Here is an 18,881-nt window from a genome sequence, read left to right as displayed (position 1 = left end):
AACTGTAAAAGAACTGCTTGTAACAGTTTTTTCACTCATTGGCCTGATTGAGCTAGAGCTTGAAATGCTATTTCCCTCCTCCCCTTTTTTATTCCTCTCCCTATAACCACCTCCTCCCTCCCCCATTCCTCATTTGGAATCAGATTGTTCCAGTCCTGACTGCTACAGCAATTTACTGCTGAGTCATGGCATTTTACCAGTGAAACAGAATGGATTGTCCATCATCAGAGCTATGGAAATATTGCAAAAGCAAACTTTCTGGTGTGAGAAAGGAGAAGAGCTCCCAAGTCAAACACTGCTGAAAAGCTCCATACAGTCACAGTTCTTTCAGACAAGCAATTAGTCATCTTCTTCAAAGGAAGTTCACCATTTGTTATGGTCATACATTTCAGAAATAATGCAATCAACTGTCGCCATCATTTCGCAATGCCTCTGCTGACATGCCATATTACTGGAATGACCAAATGACCAAAATGTACAGGTAATGGCCACTAGAAGAGGCTTCTGTTATTTATCATGGTGCTACTGAAGTCTTCTGGGGCTGACAGATGCCACTCCAGAAGGTTAATAAGATGAAGATAGCTCTTCCAGCTGGACTATAAGAGGGATTATGTCTGAGCAGTAGATAAACAGATTATTCCAGAAACAGACACTGTTGGGTTTTTTTTAAAACTTCGTCACTCTTATCACATTTAGGAGTTTACCACTCCAGTCCCCCTTTCAGTCTCCTGGACTACAAGTGTGTGTGTTTGAGGGGTTTGTTCAGTAACTGTGTTCTGACACCTGTTTCACACTTTGCCTGAGATTCAAAACATTTCAAACTGTTGAGCACTTTCTTAAAAAAGTAGAAATACGAGGCAGTTTGGGAATTTTAGTTCTTAAAAAGAAATCTGTTAGCCAGTCTAAACTGGTCATATTTCCTGCATGACAATCCTTGAAGGTTCTGAATTGCCAGCATGCATTTGAAAACTGGATTAATATTTCTGGTCATTTGTCTTGCTCTCCAAGTTCAAGGAAGCAAAGGTAAGTTCACATGTAAAATGATTTTATTTATTTATTTTGTGTTGTAGTTGAAAAATCTTTGGAAAGGTCAAGTGGTTTTCCCTCGCTATAAAAGTCACTGCCTAGAATTGGGTGCTACAAAAGTCGAGGTTAGTGACACTGTTAACTTGACAGGCGACCCTAAGAAAATGTTGCCTTAACTTGTATCATGTAGGTTTGCTCTGCATTAAATTCTCTGTAAAAGATGCACTTTAGTTTATTTACTTATTTATGTTTCTAGATGAAAGAACAATTACAAATTACGTGGAAGGGGCACAATAGCTGAAGTGAATGCATAAGAAAATGATTGTACTCTTAATGAGAATTCGTTGTTACTGAACTGAAAAGAAAGCAACAAAGTGTATTTTTGGTTTTACTGGGTACTGTCATGGCCAACTTAAAAGACTTCTAGGTATATACACAAATATTGTAGGTGGAAACAATACTGCCAAAAAACAGAAAATAGCAATACAAATAAGGGCGACGTTACTGATAAATGTGTACAGCAGAACAAGCAGAAAAATTTAAACATTATAAAAGAAAAATGAAAAAGAATACATCTGCTGACTTAAGTACTTAGTGAAAAAATGTAAAAAAAAAATCATAATAGTAATTTTTTCTGGCATGTAAAATAAATTTAAAATCTGTTTCAATGAACAGATTCCTACAAAAAAATAAATAAAAGGAAGCATCGATTTGTAAGCCTTTAGGAAGAATAAAAGCAAGACAGAGCAGAGACAACTATTCTGTATTCAGTGAAGCAACTAACAATTGTTCCTTTAGACATATTGAAAAGTTCACAAGTCTTTCTTTAATTGTTCAACATGAACAAGAACAAAAACAAAAACATGAAAATGTGTTTTTCCTCTTGTTCATTTACATACAGGGAAAAAAACATCAGATTTTATTCTTATCACAAAAGGTTGTTGGGTTTTTTGTTTGTCTGGCTATACCGAAAGGAGGACAGGGGACATTTGACATGGGTTTAATCAGGCCTCAACTTTATTATTAAATGTCTGGGATTACCCGGCAGATAAAAGTGTACAGTGCAGGTAAACCCATGTTTATTCCATAATTATGCACGGGGGAGGGTTGTTTGTTTTATTTCATTTTTGGTTTGGGGGTTTTATTTCTTTGTTGTTATTTTTTAGATTGCTTACTAACTTTTCTGTCTGTCTTTGACATTTATGTAATCTAATTAAAACCCCAGGTTGCTGTTGCTTTACACTTTGCCTAAGGGATTCATAAATGGCCTAACACATCTTACTTTCTTTCAGTCCTAGTCATGTTAGTTAAATGCAGAGATCAGGCAGTATCAGAAAAAGAGTATTTCCATTTGTATTTAAATGTTTGTAGAGGAAGAGAGAGCCCCAGTATTCTTCAGTCTGTTGTTAATAACATTTAGAAAACTTTATTTATGCAGCAAAGACTATTACCATTTTTCTGTTTGCAGATTTTGTTTTCGGTTTTTTTAAGTAGTGGTTTTATCTCACTGAAATATAGACAAACAGCTATAGAGAACATTTAGTTCATCCAAGTATTGAGGATGATTTACCTTGGAAAAACATAATGTTAATGCATTTACAAAATTATAAGATGAAACTTATTCTGTGTTATTATTAATGCACTAATGATGGTATCAATAATATGTACACTTGTGATTATAAAACTAGAAAGAAATGAAATGAAAATTAAAGCTGAATATTCTGGCTTATCATCATTTGTTGTACCTAGATATTGCAATACATCTGATAACCGTATAATTGGATGGCATTTTACAAAGATAAGTTTAGGCTAAATATTAGGGGAAACTTACTAAACAAAGTGCCGGACTGGTTTGTGAGTGTTTTCTGCAAGAGATTTAATAGAAGTCCCATTACTGGAACATTTAATAATACCTGTGGACGACTTGCTAGATAATATTTAGGGATCATCTTGCACCTAAAGAGGGAAAGGACTAAATGATTACATGGATTTTTTTTCATCTCTACTCTTTCTAATTCTTTAAAATAAACAGCAACACACAACAGTTTGATCAAATATTATTGCAATTCTTAGGAACAAAGCTTATCGGAATTTCCTGGCTTTTGTTGTTTTAGCTGGCAGTAGTTTGTTATGTACATTCATTTTTAATAATAATTGGAAAAATTCCCACACCCCAATGTTTGGAAAGTATGTCCACGCACAAATTGAGATTATTTTTGTTCTCATACATATTCATTATTAATATTGTATAGTCAAACATTTTTAAAACTAAATTCTGCTCTCAAATATCCATGCATTGACTTCAAAGGTATTTAGGTGTTCAATGATGCAGACAGGTGGCTCATGAGATTCTCAGAAGTGCCAAGAACCCAGAACCTCAAACGTATTTAGGTGCCTAATCAATGGGATTCAGGTGCCTAGGTGCTTTTGAAAATCCCACTACTTGAATATCTGCATCTTTAGACACCTAAATATCTTTAAAAATCTCACCCTAACTACTTAAATTCAAGTAGTGGGTGTTAGTGGATAGCGGAAATAATCTGGATGTGTTCAAAACTTTCATGGCCCTTCCAGTCTACTATACAGTGCAACTGCTGTACATGTATAGCTGGAGATACTCAGCATTCCTAGGAAATTGAAGGCTCAAATGCAAATTAACTTTTTTCCTTTAAAAAAGAAATCTTCAGAACACTAATAGTCTCTAAACTAATTCATGGATTAATCAATCGCTGATTTTTTCCCCTATCACAGAACTGTCAAACTCAAATTGTTATTTTCAAGGTGGCCAGAAAAAATTGAGTTAGTTTTCTGAGATATTCTATTTTCTCCCTACCCATCTAATTTTGCTTTGAGAGCCTCAACAACCAAGAAGGCTACACATGTCAAAGGGGCTTGCTGGAGATGAATACAAGGGGACTTCATGGGCTGAGTACACAGAACTTCAACAATGCTCCAGAGCTTGTTAGTCCAAAGAGGATCCAAAGGCTGAACTTGAGCTTGCATTTTATGCATTACCCTACCACTAAGCTCGCACAAACCTTTTTTAACACAGAAGAAAAACCCAACACAAAGTGTGTGCGACATTACAGCCTAGAATGAATGTGAGTTACAAAGCACTGAAAATACAAATTCACCAGTGAAAATGTTGAGCGGCTTTGAGCTACAGCAGCATCTCCTGCAATTATGTACTGAAATTATGTACTTTTGTACCCCACTTTCAGTAGGAAAGAAGGTACGCTAGCCGCATAACAGTGCTTATTTCAGGCTGCTACATTTCAGGGGATTTTTAAGTAGACAAATATTCTCCATTCACTCACAGTCATTCTTTAGGAGACAATGGCTTTCTGTGTGCTCGGTGAAATCATTTTAATTCAGTCTGACTTATCCCTTCCCGTTGAGCTGTGCCAATTCAACAGTAACTGTTGCAGATTTTTGTTACTTGTAATTGCCCTTGAGAAAAGGGTTAAACAAATCTATGCCAAAGGAAGGGGCGGGGGGGAAATCATTAAAAAATTCAAAGAAACAAAACATGGAAATGCCAGATTTACTCATCAGAATTATTCCACAGATCATCCATGAAATAAAAATTCATCTTGCTGAATTAAGGACAGTAGCTTCCCTGTTTATGTTTATAAACAACTGAAAAAATAAAATTCAGGTTACTCTGAATGCAAAAACAGTGAATTAATTAGGAATGGTTTTTAATATTTGGCATTCCTTGACTTAACTCCAAAGTTAAATATATGTATTAAAATATTAGTATTGTCAGTGAATATTAAACCGGAGTAGCACATGTATTATAGTTTTGCACACCGATACTGTGGTGATTGGTGCATTATAAATACTTACACAAGATAGCTTTTAAGAGAACAACAATAGAGATGGACTCTAGAGAACAAGGTATTTATCACCAATAAAGGGCTGTCTGTCCTTGAAGGATCTAAACTAAAGGCCACAGAGAAGGGACTTTATCCCAAATTACTCTCCACATGCTAGAAGCCATATTATGGTTTAGTATGTTCTGCACAATTTCTTATAGTGCCCTCATAACTGTGGTATCTTAGTGCCTACTAGTTGGACATTAAGTAACAAGATTAATATCTGTCATGTGTGGTTCATGTGCTCTCATCCTTTTCTCAGGAGAAAAAACTGTATATGCATTCTGGTGTATTTGTTATGGGGTTTAATTTTTTTTTCACCCTAAATTATATGTACATGTTTGTCATGGACACAGGACTAGCTGTGTCTCTGCCCCTTTTCTGGTCTCTCTGAAGGTCTCTTCCCCTTACATAAGAACATAAGCACGGCCGTACTGGGTCAGACCAAAAGTCCATCTAGCCCAGTATCCAGTCTTCCAACAGTGGCCAATGCCAGGTGCCCCAGAGGGAATGAACAGAACAGGTAATCGTCAAGTGATTCATCCCCTGTTACCCATTCCCAGCTTCTGGCAGTTCTCTGTTCTGTTTCTGGCAACATCCCCTGTTGCCCGTTCCCAGCTTCTGGCCTTATCTGTCTTGGGGTGGAATCTTGGCATCTTAGACTGGGGCCCAATAACACTTATCACCTTGCAGGCCAGACTGGGTTTCAGGCACCTTCAGGAACCTGTGATATTGACCAATACCCTTATTAAAGCAAAGTATTTTTTTATTAAATATTGGGAACAAAGCATTAGAGAAAAAGGGATTCCTCAATAACAAAGAGCTGACACATCTTTAGTTTCACCTACTCTTACATTTCACTACAGGCTAAGTTAGACAGACTTTCCTCTTACATTAAAGTAACAGAACAGAACCAACTTATATTCTCCTAGCAAGCCCAGATCCTCCTGAGGGTCCCTGGGTCCCTCAGTCCAACCCATTCTGTTCAGACATGTTTCAGTAGTCCCCAGGAGAGCAGGCTAGAGCCATCAAGGCTGTTTACTTTGGCATTGCCTCTTAATGACCCTTAAGTGTAAGTTAGGAGACACTTAAAAAGGGGGCTTCTTTTCTCTATCCCTAGGTGGGGAGGTTATCTCAGCTACCCAGAGTGACCCCTACAGTGAAGGATTCCACCACAATTATGGGACAGACATTGCCAGATCTAAACACTCTATTAACAATCGCCAAAAAGCACCCCTACGTTTTCACAAAATTGCTAATAGTTTATACTTAATGCAGTTGAGGTCCCCGTTTGTGCCTCACAGACTTTAATGTATTAGGGAAGTACTGTTATCCCCACTTTACCAAAGGGGAACTGAGGCACAGGGAGGCTAAGTGATTTACCCAAGGTCACACTGAAAGGCTGTGGCAGAGCAGAGAACTGAATGTAAGACTCCACGTCCCAATCTAGCACCCTAAACTCTGCACCATCCTTCCTTTCTCTTAGGGAGGCTATGTCAAGACCCTTACACTTGGAACAAAATGTAGTGAGGTTTGTTGTGGTTCTTAGCTCCTGTAGAAGTTCATTGCAGATTCATGGACTGAGAAAGCTCTATTTCCTGCACTGGTAAGCTTTACCTTTGCAGCAAACAGTTCCATTTGCCTGAGGACTGGTGTCCTTATCCCAGAGCTTTAGGTGATCTTTTAGACACCATGGCTTCAGACTCCTAAAAGTACTTTCTTCTGCCAACCAACATAACCATCATCTTACTTCAGCTTCAACCAGCTGCTCTCTTCACCCATTAGTTGATCTTCTCCAAGCAATGAACCATCTTGGTGGTGCTTGTACATATCAAAGGATAGACATAGTTGGATGTCATCTGCAAATTGGTGGCACTTGAACCCATGTTGTCTCACAGTTCTCCTAGTGGCAGCATGTAGATGCCGAATGACATTGAATGGAGCAGTGGTTCTCAACCAGGGGTATGTGTACCCCTTGGGGGTACTCAGAGGTCTTCCAGGGGTACTCAGCTGATCTAGATATTTGCCTAGTTTTACAACAGGCTACATATAAAGCAATAGCAAACCAAAATTTCATAGACAATGATTTGTTTATACTTCTCTATATACTATACGTGAAAGTAAGTACAATATTTATATTCCAATTGGTTCATTTTATAATTATATGGTAAAAATAAGAAAGTAAGTAATTTTTCAGTAATAGCGTGCTGTGACACTTGTGTATTTTTGTCTGATTTTGTAAGTTTTTAAGTGAGGTGTAACTTGGGGGTACACAAGACAAATCAGACTCTTGAAAGGGGTACAGTCGTCTGTAAAGGTCGAGAGCCACTGGTATGGAGAATTGATCCTAAAGACACTCTTTAAATGAGGGGCCTAGTAGCAGAGATACAGTGTCTCTTCACTGTCCTTTGGGTGCATCCTCAAGGAAGGACTCAAATCATTATAAAGCATTCTCTGGTACCCTTGCCACCTCCCTCAGGTGGGGTAGCAGTATCTCGGGATCAAGAGTATCAAATCCTGCAGAGAGATCCAGGAAAATGAGAATGGATGTCTCCCCTCTATCCACTAACATCAAGAAATCATCCACCAATGACATTAATGCTGTTTCTGGCCCATGTCCTGGCCTGAAACCAGATTGTACTGGATCCTGAGTATTGGCTTCAGCTAGATGAGCTCATAGGAAGCCTTTGGCTAGTTTCTCTAAGAACTCGTTCAGGAATGGAAGATTTTATACTGGGCAGGGCTTGAATAGATTTGCTGCAACCAGGATGCATTTCTTCAGTGCTGGTTGCACTTGGTTGAAGGAGGAAGATTCCTTTCCTGAATGAGGCAGTGGCAGGACCGGCTCTAGGCACCAGCAAAGCAAGCACATATTTGGGGTGGCACAATTCCAGGGGCGGCGTTCCGGCCATCCTTTTTTTTTTTTTTTGGCTTGGGCAGTTGCGCTCTCGGAGCTTGGGGTGGCAAATTTTTTGCTGGGGGCAGCAAAAAACCTAGAGCCGGCCCTGGGCATTGGTTATTTCTGTCAGGAAAGACCCACTCTCTTATGATTCTCTTTTACCAGGTAGGAAGGGCAGGATCCAGATTCACCTGTCTTAAGTCAAGACTTCTTCAACATGACCAATACTTTCTGTAGAGTGAATGTGTGAACTCAGACTGAAGATGGGCTGTTTGTTGGTCCGTGTATAGGCTTGGATCCGTGCAACAAGAGGAACCTTCCCAAACATGTGTGATCTTTTACAGCAAAGTAGGAGGATTGTTCTTCACTGAGCATGATGCGGCATAGTCTTGGCTGTAGATTGTAGGCCGTCTGTGTTAATGAAGCAGTTTTCCACCCTCACTAGCTCCTTAGGTTGGGATTTGGCAAGTTCTGTGGAGTCTGAGAAGAAGTTTCTCTTGGCCTGTTATACATCCTCACCATAGGCTTGGAGAAATTCTGTTTCAATCTGTCTGCTTCAGCATTTGTTTTCAGTGATTGGTGTTTGAGTTTCCATCTCTCTCTCTCCTCATCTGGTTTAGGATGTCAGAAAACCAAGGACATCTGTGTGGGCAAGCAGGGAGAACAAGACGTTTGTGGGAGGGGAGCAGTGTGTCACTGGTCAAGTTCCTTGGGGATACTCAGTTAAGGAAATGAACTTCTTCCCATTCACTGAAATTCCAAATCAACTCGTGCACCATTGAGTGAAAACAGTAATGTCTGGTACTGCAATGCTAATCCAATGAGGTTCCAGGGGGGTAGAAGAGTCAAGATGCCCTTACTTAGTTCATTATCCCTTTGCTTATCCATATGAAAGCCATTGCTTTAAAAAAAATGTGTTTTGCAAAGAATGTTTTTTTTCCTAATCAAGAGATTTAAGACTGTCATTTTGTAAACTTCATATTTGGAAATAAATCATCAAAAGCTCTTCTATTGTTTTATTTTAATACATGTTCTTGACTCTCAAGATTTTTCTTTACTAATTATGAAATTGGATCAGTCATTCATTCATTCAAGGAAAATGGTCTCAGCAGTACATTGTCTCATTTGAATATTGTATTACTGTAAGACAATTCCTCCAGACTTTGATGGGAATTTTACTTAAGTAAATAATGAAGGCCACCTTCATGCTATGGAGCATCTAGAGATGACACACCAAAGCCACAGTTCTTCTGGATTCTCAAGGACAGAAATCCCATGCATTCTGGGACATGCCAAAGATTGTGCCTCCATACTGCGCTCACTTAACCAAAAAGAGGCTGGATAGCCATCTGTCTTGAATGGTTTAGACTAGCAGTTCTCAAACTGTGGGTCGGGACCGCAAAGTGGGTTATGACCGCATTTTAATAGAGTCACCAGGGTTGTCTTAGACTTTCTTCAGTCTGGGGCTGAAGCCTGAGCTCCACCGCTCAGGGCCGAAGCCAAAGCCCAAGAGCTTCAGCTCTGGGTGGTGGGGCTCAAGTTACAGGCCCCCTGCCTGGGGCTGAAGCCCGTGGCATTTGGTTTTGGCATCCCGGCCTGGGGCAGAGGGGCTTGGGTTCCTTCTCCCCCCAATACCCCCATGCAAGGCGGCAGGGCTCAGGCGGGCTCAGGCTTTGGTCTTTCCTCCTGGGATTGTGTGGTAATTTTTGTTGTCAGAAGGGGGTCATGGTGCAATGAAGTTTAAGAACCCCTGATTTAGACACAACAAATCCTATATCTTGGGCAAGGGGTTGGGTCCCTTCTAAACCTTATGGTCCTATGATTCTATGATAAGATTTATGGGGCCATGATCTCTATGTTGGATACTGCTCCCCAACACACTTAGGGTGTTTTGGGTTGTTGTTTTTTTTTGGGGGGGGGGGAAGGAATTGGCAAGGGAAGTTGAGACAGCATTAAAATTATCTACCATGAGGGAATCACTGCAGGTTTATGGAAATACACTGTAGCAGAAAATGGCCATCCTCCAGCCCAGGGTTAGATTAAGGCATTTGTAGTATAGGCCTATGCCCATGGTCCCAGATCCTGGAATCGTGATTACTTCAGACTCTCACTTTTAATTTTTTTTTAAGATCAGTTTTTATCCCTCATTTTTCTAAGCAAAAGCTTGGAAATATGACCCGAGTGTAGCCAATATACGTTACCTGTGTGAATTGGCAGATAGCCCAAAACAATAGCACCAAGATGCATAAACAGCACCATACATTTCACTATGGGGTGTTAAGCCTAGGACCCACCACTCTGGGGGCCCTGCCAATAGACCTGAGCAAAATACTGTATTTTTGTGGGCTCAGTCCATCAGCCAGAGCAAATAAACACACCCAAATGCTAGGATAAGTACTGGGAAACCCCTTCTAACACACCTGTTTTTCCCAAAAGGAGGAGGCCTGTGCTGTCACTCCTAAGCCAAAGAAGAATGTCCATGCTTACCGTCCCTGCCACCTGGGAAGATGAGGGGGGCCCTGACACTGCTGCTCCAAGTGGAGGGCTGGGTTGCATGGGTAGGGACCTGCATTGCCTTAATCTGGCCCCGTTCAGTCCTGACGCTTGTTCCCCTCATCAGTCCCATCCCCATGGAACTGGTGTAGAGGGACTCACAGGTGTCAGGACACACTGAAAGAGTGTGCTGCAGAGGCCCTGCCCACCACTGGCAGGTACCACCAGATTTGGTTCATGATTGCTCCCACTAGTGAATGGGAGTATGGTTCTAAATAAGAAGTCCAGCACTTGTCCTTTTATCTGTACCAATTGCACCTTATACGCTCTAATGCTCATATGTTAGCTTCTTTCTTCACATTATACTATTCAATCACTTCTAGAGAGCTGCTGATCTATTTTTAATTGTATGTTGTTATCCTTGCCTACTGCTACAGATATAAATATCAAATAGTGTACTGTGTTACTTGCTGTACACTTAATTCTTGGTATTGGGTGACCTAAACACATCGATAGGAAAGCTGTTGAAATAACTCATTTGGTAATTTTTTGTCAGTTTCTTTGTTACCAGTTACTGTTTTCTTCCTTGACTGAGTCTTGGGTTTTAATTAGTAATTAGTTTACTATGAAGGCAGTATGCCTCATTTATCAATCAAACCTTCCTCTCTACACTTGGAGAACATGCTCTTATATTACAGAGACTAACTTGCTTTTTTTTTTATTGATTTCAAACTTTGCTTTGATTTCAGGCAGTTCTTTTCTTTTCCTCCTGAATTATTCAAACTTTAACATTTTTGCTCTGATATCACCCTTTACTTTTCTATTCAAGCATTCACGATTTTGAAACTCTTCTCTTTGCAAATAACAAACTTTCTGGCATCTAGTCAAACTAAATGTCGTATTCTGAATTAAGCCAGTAGCATAATGCAGTCATGTGGGTATATTTTGCAGACCTTAAAAAGCAAAAATGAGAACTAGGAGAAACAGGTAGTATTGGAAGTCAAAAATAAGGATATATTTATAAAAGGACATCCACTGTAATAATAGGAAAGCAACCATGGATGCAATCTCCTTGCTCCTCTCTTTAGAAAAGAATCCCACTGACCTACTCCATGAAGTTTTTAAATTTCTTTTTTTTTTTAGGAGTTCTGTTAAATAGCCACATACTCTCCTTTTACCAACATGTAAATTAAGAGAGCTGGTTGGGAAATTTTTGATGAAATATTATTTTGTCAGAAAATGCTGATTTGTTGAAACAAACTTTTCACAGAAAAAGGTCAGTTTGACAAATTTCCCAACCCCAAAAATTTTTGAAAAAAAAATCAAAATTACCAAAAGGTTTTGTTTCAACATTTTTGAAACAAAAGATTCTGATTTTCCTGTTCAGGACCATCATAGTTTGAGAATCTGTGTTGTAACTGTCTGAGATCAGGACTGGGGGAACAGGGATTCCTGATTTTAAATACCCGCACTGAAACTAACTCCCGCCTTGGCCCTCGTAAAGCCACTTTGCCTGTCTTCCTCAATTATGCCATCTGGAAAATGGGGGAATTATACCCACCTCCTTCACAGGGTAGTTAGTGAGGATTAGTTAAACATTTGTAAAGCATTACATAAACACTTAAAGTTTATTATTAAAAAGTCACCATACTGTGCCCGATGTCTGCTTTCCTAAACTAGAATTATCATAACAAAATAAAAACCATCTTCCATACATCTCCTGAAGGTAAAACTGGTACAAATGCCTTTGCCAATTAACAGGTCTAAACAAAAGGGCAAAAGAATTGTGTAGGGCAAGGGTCTTATGTATACACACAACAGTGAAAAATATCCTTGCCCCAAAAATGCTTTGCTTTAAATTAAAATAAATTCCCATATTCCTGGGATTCCTTGGGACGTGGTTTCTTCAAAAAGTGTTCTGGGTACTGGGCTTAATAAATATACAATATAAAATTGGGATGATCTGAGTGTACTTAGATATAAAGGGGGATGGGGGGAGAAAGAGACCGGGTAGACTACAGCTTATAGGCACATCACCACCTGGCAAAAGACTTGTTATGTATAAGTGTATATTTTTATTCAACAGAAGGAGATAAAGATGCACACAGAAACAAGCTGCATAATCCAATGACACATATTCAAGCATGTAAAATGTTTAAGCCATTTAGATGCTTGTGCCCTTTGGTGAAAATTTCTCAGGTCTATAATTGACAGTTTCCACTAAAGCAGAGGGAGAACAGAGGTCTAAACAAGCATTTCTATCCACAGAGAGTTTGCTCTTCAATTAGCATTCAGTAAAATTCTGGGAAACATTATGAAGAGACAGTGGGTTTTCTAAGTCAAGTTTTATAGAGGTTTGACAAGAGAGTGAGCTCACAAGTTCATATAGTAGGAGTCAAAAAGGAATAGGGTCACCTATAAGATGCAAATAAGGTGAAATTCATCCATTTATGCACAGCCCATGCAAAACCCTCTCCCCCCATTCAGGTCCCACAGTGCCCCTGTGTGTGGAAGGGGGAGATTGTGGCTGGAGTAGCTATAGCAGAGAAAGATTACTCCTGTCCTGAATAGGCAAGCAGAGCATGGGCTATTGGAGGTGGGTCAGGAGGGTGAGTACATGTAAGTACAATGTAAGTACAGCAGCCTAAATCCCAATCTTTGCATAGGTGGCACAGAGGAGCTGCAGTCACTATTCCAGCTTTGAAAGGAGATTCTCCATCATAATACTCTTGTAAATAGAATGGTTATTAATTCAAGCTAATGCCACAGGGTCAAATCCTGGGGAAGAAGCAAATCCTTCGTGGAAGGTCTTTGCTTCATACAAAAGCTATCATGGACTTAGTGACAAAATCCTCCGTCCCAACTGGTCAGATGGCCTGTGCATCTGGGCCATAACCACAAATACAGCATGTGGGGTGGAGCAGAAAACATAGCCTCCTGCTCTCCCCTCTGTGTGGGCTTTTGGCCTCACCCAGCATATCTCATCCTTGCAGAGGAGCTTGCACAGACCTGCGTTGGAGATCTTACTGGGGTGGAATCTTCCTGCAATGAGATTTCCACTGTTGTTACTGCCACAGGATGTATCAGTATTTGGCCCATTATGGTTTCTGGTAGCCCTTGACAGCCTTTGAATGGAGCAAAATCCTTTCATGCTGTCTCATCTTTATCAATCATAACTGGGCACCATTAAAAATATAACTGTGTATTATTGGTTTGCACCCTGAATGTGGAAACATTAATTCATTCATAAGCTGTGGTGAGTCCAAGGACAGGTAAAATATATCAGAAGCACCAATCTATCCCTTTCTGTCTTGCCCCTGTCATTTCTTCAGAATATTTTCCATCTTTTTGCTCATTTGCTTTGGCACATGTCAACAACACATTGATACAAATATTTATATGATAATAAGTGAACTGCAGTGATTTGATATGACAAATGTTACATTACTGTATCCTCATTTTCACCAACAATAGCCATGTACATGAGGAAAGCCTCTTCCATCTCCAGATTTTCCATCCCTTTTTGCCACGTCCAGTATTTCTGCTACTCATTTCCTATCCATTTCCACCCCATTTTTTCTGCAAGACTGTAATTCACTGAGTTCCAAATTGTCAAAGTGATGTTATCATCCTTATTTTAATCTGTCTAAAAACAACTGACATAATTTCAGTGGTGCTGGAAGGTACTGGTGGGGTGCTGCCACACCTCCTGTCTTGAAATAGTATTAACAAACACCAACTACATGGTTTCCATCATGAGTACCCTCACTATAAAAATTGTTCCAATACCCTGCCTAATTTTGTACTATTTGTTTTAGGCAATTTCTTCAAATTCACAGGAAAACAGACTTGCTTTGTTTTACTCTTAATTTTCCAATAATCTGATTTTCTTGTAAATGTGGTGTCTTGGTTTATCACTTTCTCCTCCACTTAGAAAGTCTGAACATTTTCCAAACGCATTTGTTGTTTGCAGCCAATTCATCAGCATCCAGGCTACATGCACATTATGTCACCCTCTTATTTTCTGCCTCAAAAATTTTTCCAGTTATCTACAGAATTCATCCCTTCCTTTTCACAGCAGTTCTTTCAACTAACAATTTATTTTTTTTAAATTTATGACTAAAGAATATATCAGGCCTATGAAAATGCATCAAAAGTATCCTTAAAAGTGCATTTTAACATCAACATTATAATTTATGCAGCATTAAAGAACAGAATCTAAAATACACCAATTGCTTCACCCAAGGGCTTCTTCATTATCTTCATCAAAAGGCTACTTTGTCAGCTCACTAAAGTTTATAGATTAGACCTTATTTTTACTCTGTTAAACTTTTTAAAATCAAACTTGAATTGCTGTGTTGTATGATAACGTGTTGGATATAATGTAGAAATGGGACAAATGTCCTGAAGAACTGTGGGTCATTCAGAATATAGAGGTATTTGCTAACCTGCGGATAAGTTGAGCGTATTTTGTCACCCTGGAAGCACTACCATTCCTTATAGATATTATTCTCCATAAGGCAACACTGAGTAACTGGGGATATGACTTTATGCTAACATCTACTATTCACTACAAAGGTTCTTATCACCTCTGTAGTGCCTTCCATCCAAGGATCTAAATGATTATGAAACCTTATTTAAGTACAGCAAGCAATGTTCATCCTCATTTTTCTCATGAGAAAATTAAGGCACACAGAGATTAAGGGTTAAATTAGCAAAAGCACCTGAAGTGACTTTCAATGAAACTGAGGTTCCCAAAGCCTAGATTTTTAAAGGTATTTAGGTACCTACAGGTGCCTACTGGGATTTTCAAAATAACTAGGCACTTAAATCAAGGTGAATTGGCACCTAATCAGTTAGGCACTTTTGAAAATCCCACTAGCCACCTATATGAATCTTTAGGCATCTAAATACCTTTAAAAATATGACCCTACATGCCTACATCACTTTTTGAAATGGGACTTAGGCTGCTAAGTCACTTTGGCCCAGATCCTCAAAGCTATTCAGGCACCTAACTCCCATTGAATTAGGCCCCTAAATACCTTTGTGGATCTGGGCCTTAGGTGCTTTAGAAAATTTTACCTTTAGTGTTCTCAAGGTCACACAATGAGCTAGTCAGAGTGGAGAATAGAAATCAGATATCCTGACTCCCAGTTCTATGGTCGGATCACAAGTCCGTACCCATATCAGCCTGTTTGTTGACCTGTTCACAGTAATGTAGGTAATTGAGAACCCTAGTGTTTGGTGTTTAAGATAACATATTGAAAATAGACCAAAACCTATAGTACATACAGACAGTCCACATACTGTGTGTTTATTTATTCATTCATGTCTCTCTCTATTATTTTACCCCTTACAGAAATCCCTAATAAAATAAATCGTAATGAAGCCAAACAGCTTGCAGATGACTCAGGGTCAGATAAAACAGAAAGAACAACAAAGAGGTCCAGAGTGTCAACCATCAGGAGGATATTTGATATGGCAAAGCATCGAACAAAGAGGTCATCTATTTTCCCAACTGGTGTGAAAATCTGTCCACAAGAATCAGTGAAGCAGGTTTTAGCCAGCCATCAAGCTTATTATCGGTTAAGAGGTGAGAGGATGATTGCACCACATATTCTTTTCTTGTGAATCTTTCCTTTAATTTAAGAAACCCAACAATAGCCCTTTGTCACTCTGTTGTTCTCTAGTACTGGGCAGAAAACTTGGCACTTACTCTTTTGTGAGACTGGGGAACAGTTGCAGGTACATCACAGTACAGTGGTGGCACAAGGTATGAGCAATCATGAGTGATGCAAACAAGAGATACTAAGTTGCTATCACAATCTCCAAGGAAGTTACAATGTGTTCTTGTTTAGTTGATGATAAAAACCAAATAATGGGTGCACTAACCGGTGGAAAAAGGCCACCTTTTAAAAAGATGTAGCAGATGCCACAGGTTTAATGCCTCCTTCCACCGCTGCTCACAAATGCTCCTCTCCTCACTCCCTCCAGCACAGCACAAATTCTAGAAATACTAGTCTGGTCGTAAACAAGCACTTAAATTACAGTAGAACCCCGTTTATCTGAGCCTCCATTATCTAGCTCTTTGCATTAACCAAACCACCAGTCACCCAAGGCTGACAGGGGTGGGGCTAGAGCGGTCAGCCCAGGGCGGGTGGGGCTCTGGCTTTCAAAATAAGGGATGGAAAGGTCTTTGCCAATTCTCCTGATTATCCAAATGTTTGAATATCTGATCTGGTCCGAGTCCCAGATAGATCAGAAAAACTGGGTTCCACTGTGTGTTATTGTTGATTAGGTTATGATAGTGTTCAAAATGTTCTAGGCACTCTCCAAACACAGAACTAGACACAATCTCTGCCCTGGAGAATTTACAGTTTTTAAAAACATTTTGTCACTCTAAATAGCCATTCTGCCTTTTATGTATTTTCTAGCTAAATAGATGCAAGTGACTTGTAAGCACTGTTTTCCTGCTGGAGCAGAACGGTGCATGTGCAAATAACACAGCCACCACTGAAGACCTTGGTTCAAATCTTAATCCCAAATGTACTTTGTTGTAGGTTACAAATTAAACTGGGTTGAGTGGTTTTAGCTTAGTTCATATTGAACATTTATCCAGGTAACAGAATGAACACACCAAGAGCCTGATCCAAAGCTCATCGAAATAAATGGAAAGATTCCCATCCAGCTCCATGGTCTTTGAAACACACAGTAAAAATAAAGAGAGAGAGAGAGAGAGGTTTACAAATAATCTGAAAATAGAAAAAAAAAGGATTCCTCTTTAGAAAATGCATGTCCTCCAGTGAAGGAGCACAGGAACTACCAGGTGTGACTTAAGGGACCAACCACATCGTGTGAATAGTAAACAATGAATGCTCATTAGTAAGCTACTCATTCAGGGCCAGATTCTGCCCCCCTAACTCCCACTAAGTAATACATTACTCAGCAGGTGCTGCTTACAAAAAAATGGTACTATTCCATCCGAGTATAATGTGGCAGAACATAGCTCTAAATGATTGCAAATAAGGAACCAATCAGTCAAAAGGACAACCTGCACAATGGCAATTCATGGACAGAAAAAAGGACTAACTTAATTAGGTAAATTATTCACTGTTAATGTGACTATCTCTAGTCAGAGGACAGGCTCAGCGCTGGAAGGGCAGATGTTTCACAACTTATTATTGAGGTGTATTGGCACAGCAGTGCAAGCATGTTTGCACAGTGCATACCTACACTAGCTTTGAGAATAGCCATTTTTGTCACTGACTATTAATTTTAGAGACCCTGAGGTTTTAGATAGTGTAGGCAATTTTCACCTGCAGTTACTGAAATTATCAGATATTAAAAGTGAAATCTCCATCTTACAGTTATAAAAGATTCAAAAATAGATCTGGAACTGCTGAAAGATACAGCTTTGAAATTGCTGAGAAGTTCCATGCTAAAAGTACGCTACATTTTGAAAATGTTTGAATTCCTTTTCCTCTGAAGGGCTCAGACTTGAAATATACATTTTAAGTAGTCTGAGCTTTCATTCTGTGTGTGCACCATCTTTTCACAAAGCCAAATATTTAGCTGGATTTGGTGACACTGAAAGTAATGAACAATGGACTCATCCAACAGATAATGAATGAAGCAATCATCCCAAAACAGGGAGGGAGGAAGTTCAGAGAAAGAAAAATAACAGTGCAATAGCCACTGTGTTCATAAATCTCAGAACCATTTTGTATTTCAAGCAACATTAGAGATGATATATAGTGTTTAAGATATGTGATCCTTTAAATATTAATTGCCACATCAGTCACATAACAAAGATAAAAAGAACAGGAGTACTTGTGGCACCTTAGAGACTAGCAAATTTATTTGAGCATAAGCTTTCGTGTGCTAAAACCCACTTCATCAGATGCATGCAGTGGAAAATATAGTTGGAAGATAGATAGATATACACAGAAAACATGAAACAATGGGTGTTCTCTGTGTGTGTACATAAAATCTCCCCACTGTTTTTTCCACTGCATGGATCTGATGAAATGAGCTGTAACTCACGAAAGCTTATGCTCAAATAAATTTGTTAGTTGCTAAGGTGCCACAAGTACTCCTTTTCTTTTTAAGGATACAGACTAACACGCTGCTACTCTGAAACATAACAAAGATAGATGCTCTCAGACCAGAGTATGTATTACCAGAATCAGTTGTAAGTTTAATGGGACACTTTGCAAAGTGAGAGATGCCTGATCTCTGTAACCCATGCAGAACATTCTGGGCAAGAGGAGGGGTTGGCATCTGTGCAGGGATTGAGGCACTTATCAACGGAGTTGGGGTGCCAGTCACTAATAGGGGTGTGGATTAGGTGATTATCTTTGTGGATCCATGAACAGTTGGGCCCCCAACTTCATCTTACAAGGTAGAAGAGTACAATCAAAAGCTGTAGGTGTTTGCTGGGTAGAAGTGCTAAAAGAATGGGGCCCTGCTGAATCACACACTTATATGTTCCTTATCTTCTTCTGTGTTTGGGGAACTTCCAAAATCTTTTCACCAGACCTCCACCCTCAGCTCATTCAAATCACCTCTAAAAACTCACTTCTGCA

The 18,881-nt window shown here is 39.4% G+C and overlaps 1 protein-coding gene across 1 annotated transcript in view; it reads left to right on the top strand.

The window, feature by feature from the left end:
- Positions 1-956: 956 nt before the first annotated feature.
- Positions 957-18,881, top strand: part of IMPG1 (interphotoreceptor matrix proteoglycan 1) — an 88,555-nt gene continuing 70,630 nt past the window's right edge. Inside the window, exons 1-2 of the mRNA XM_073335128.2 lie at positions 957-1,023; positions 15,656-15,889. Coding sequence (XP_073191229.2) covers positions 957-1,023; positions 15,656-15,889 — 301 coding nt within the window. The remainder of the gene's footprint in view (positions 1,024-15,655; positions 15,890-18,881) is intronic.

The sequence above is a fragment of the Lepidochelys kempii genome, chromosome 3 (assembly GCF_965140285.1).
Source record: "Lepidochelys kempii isolate rLepKem1 chromosome 3, rLepKem1.hap1, whole genome shotgun sequence".
Lineage (NCBI taxonomy): Eukaryota > Metazoa > Chordata > Testudines > Cheloniidae > Lepidochelys > Lepidochelys kempii.
This window is presented reverse-complemented; position numbering and strand designations above follow the sequence as displayed.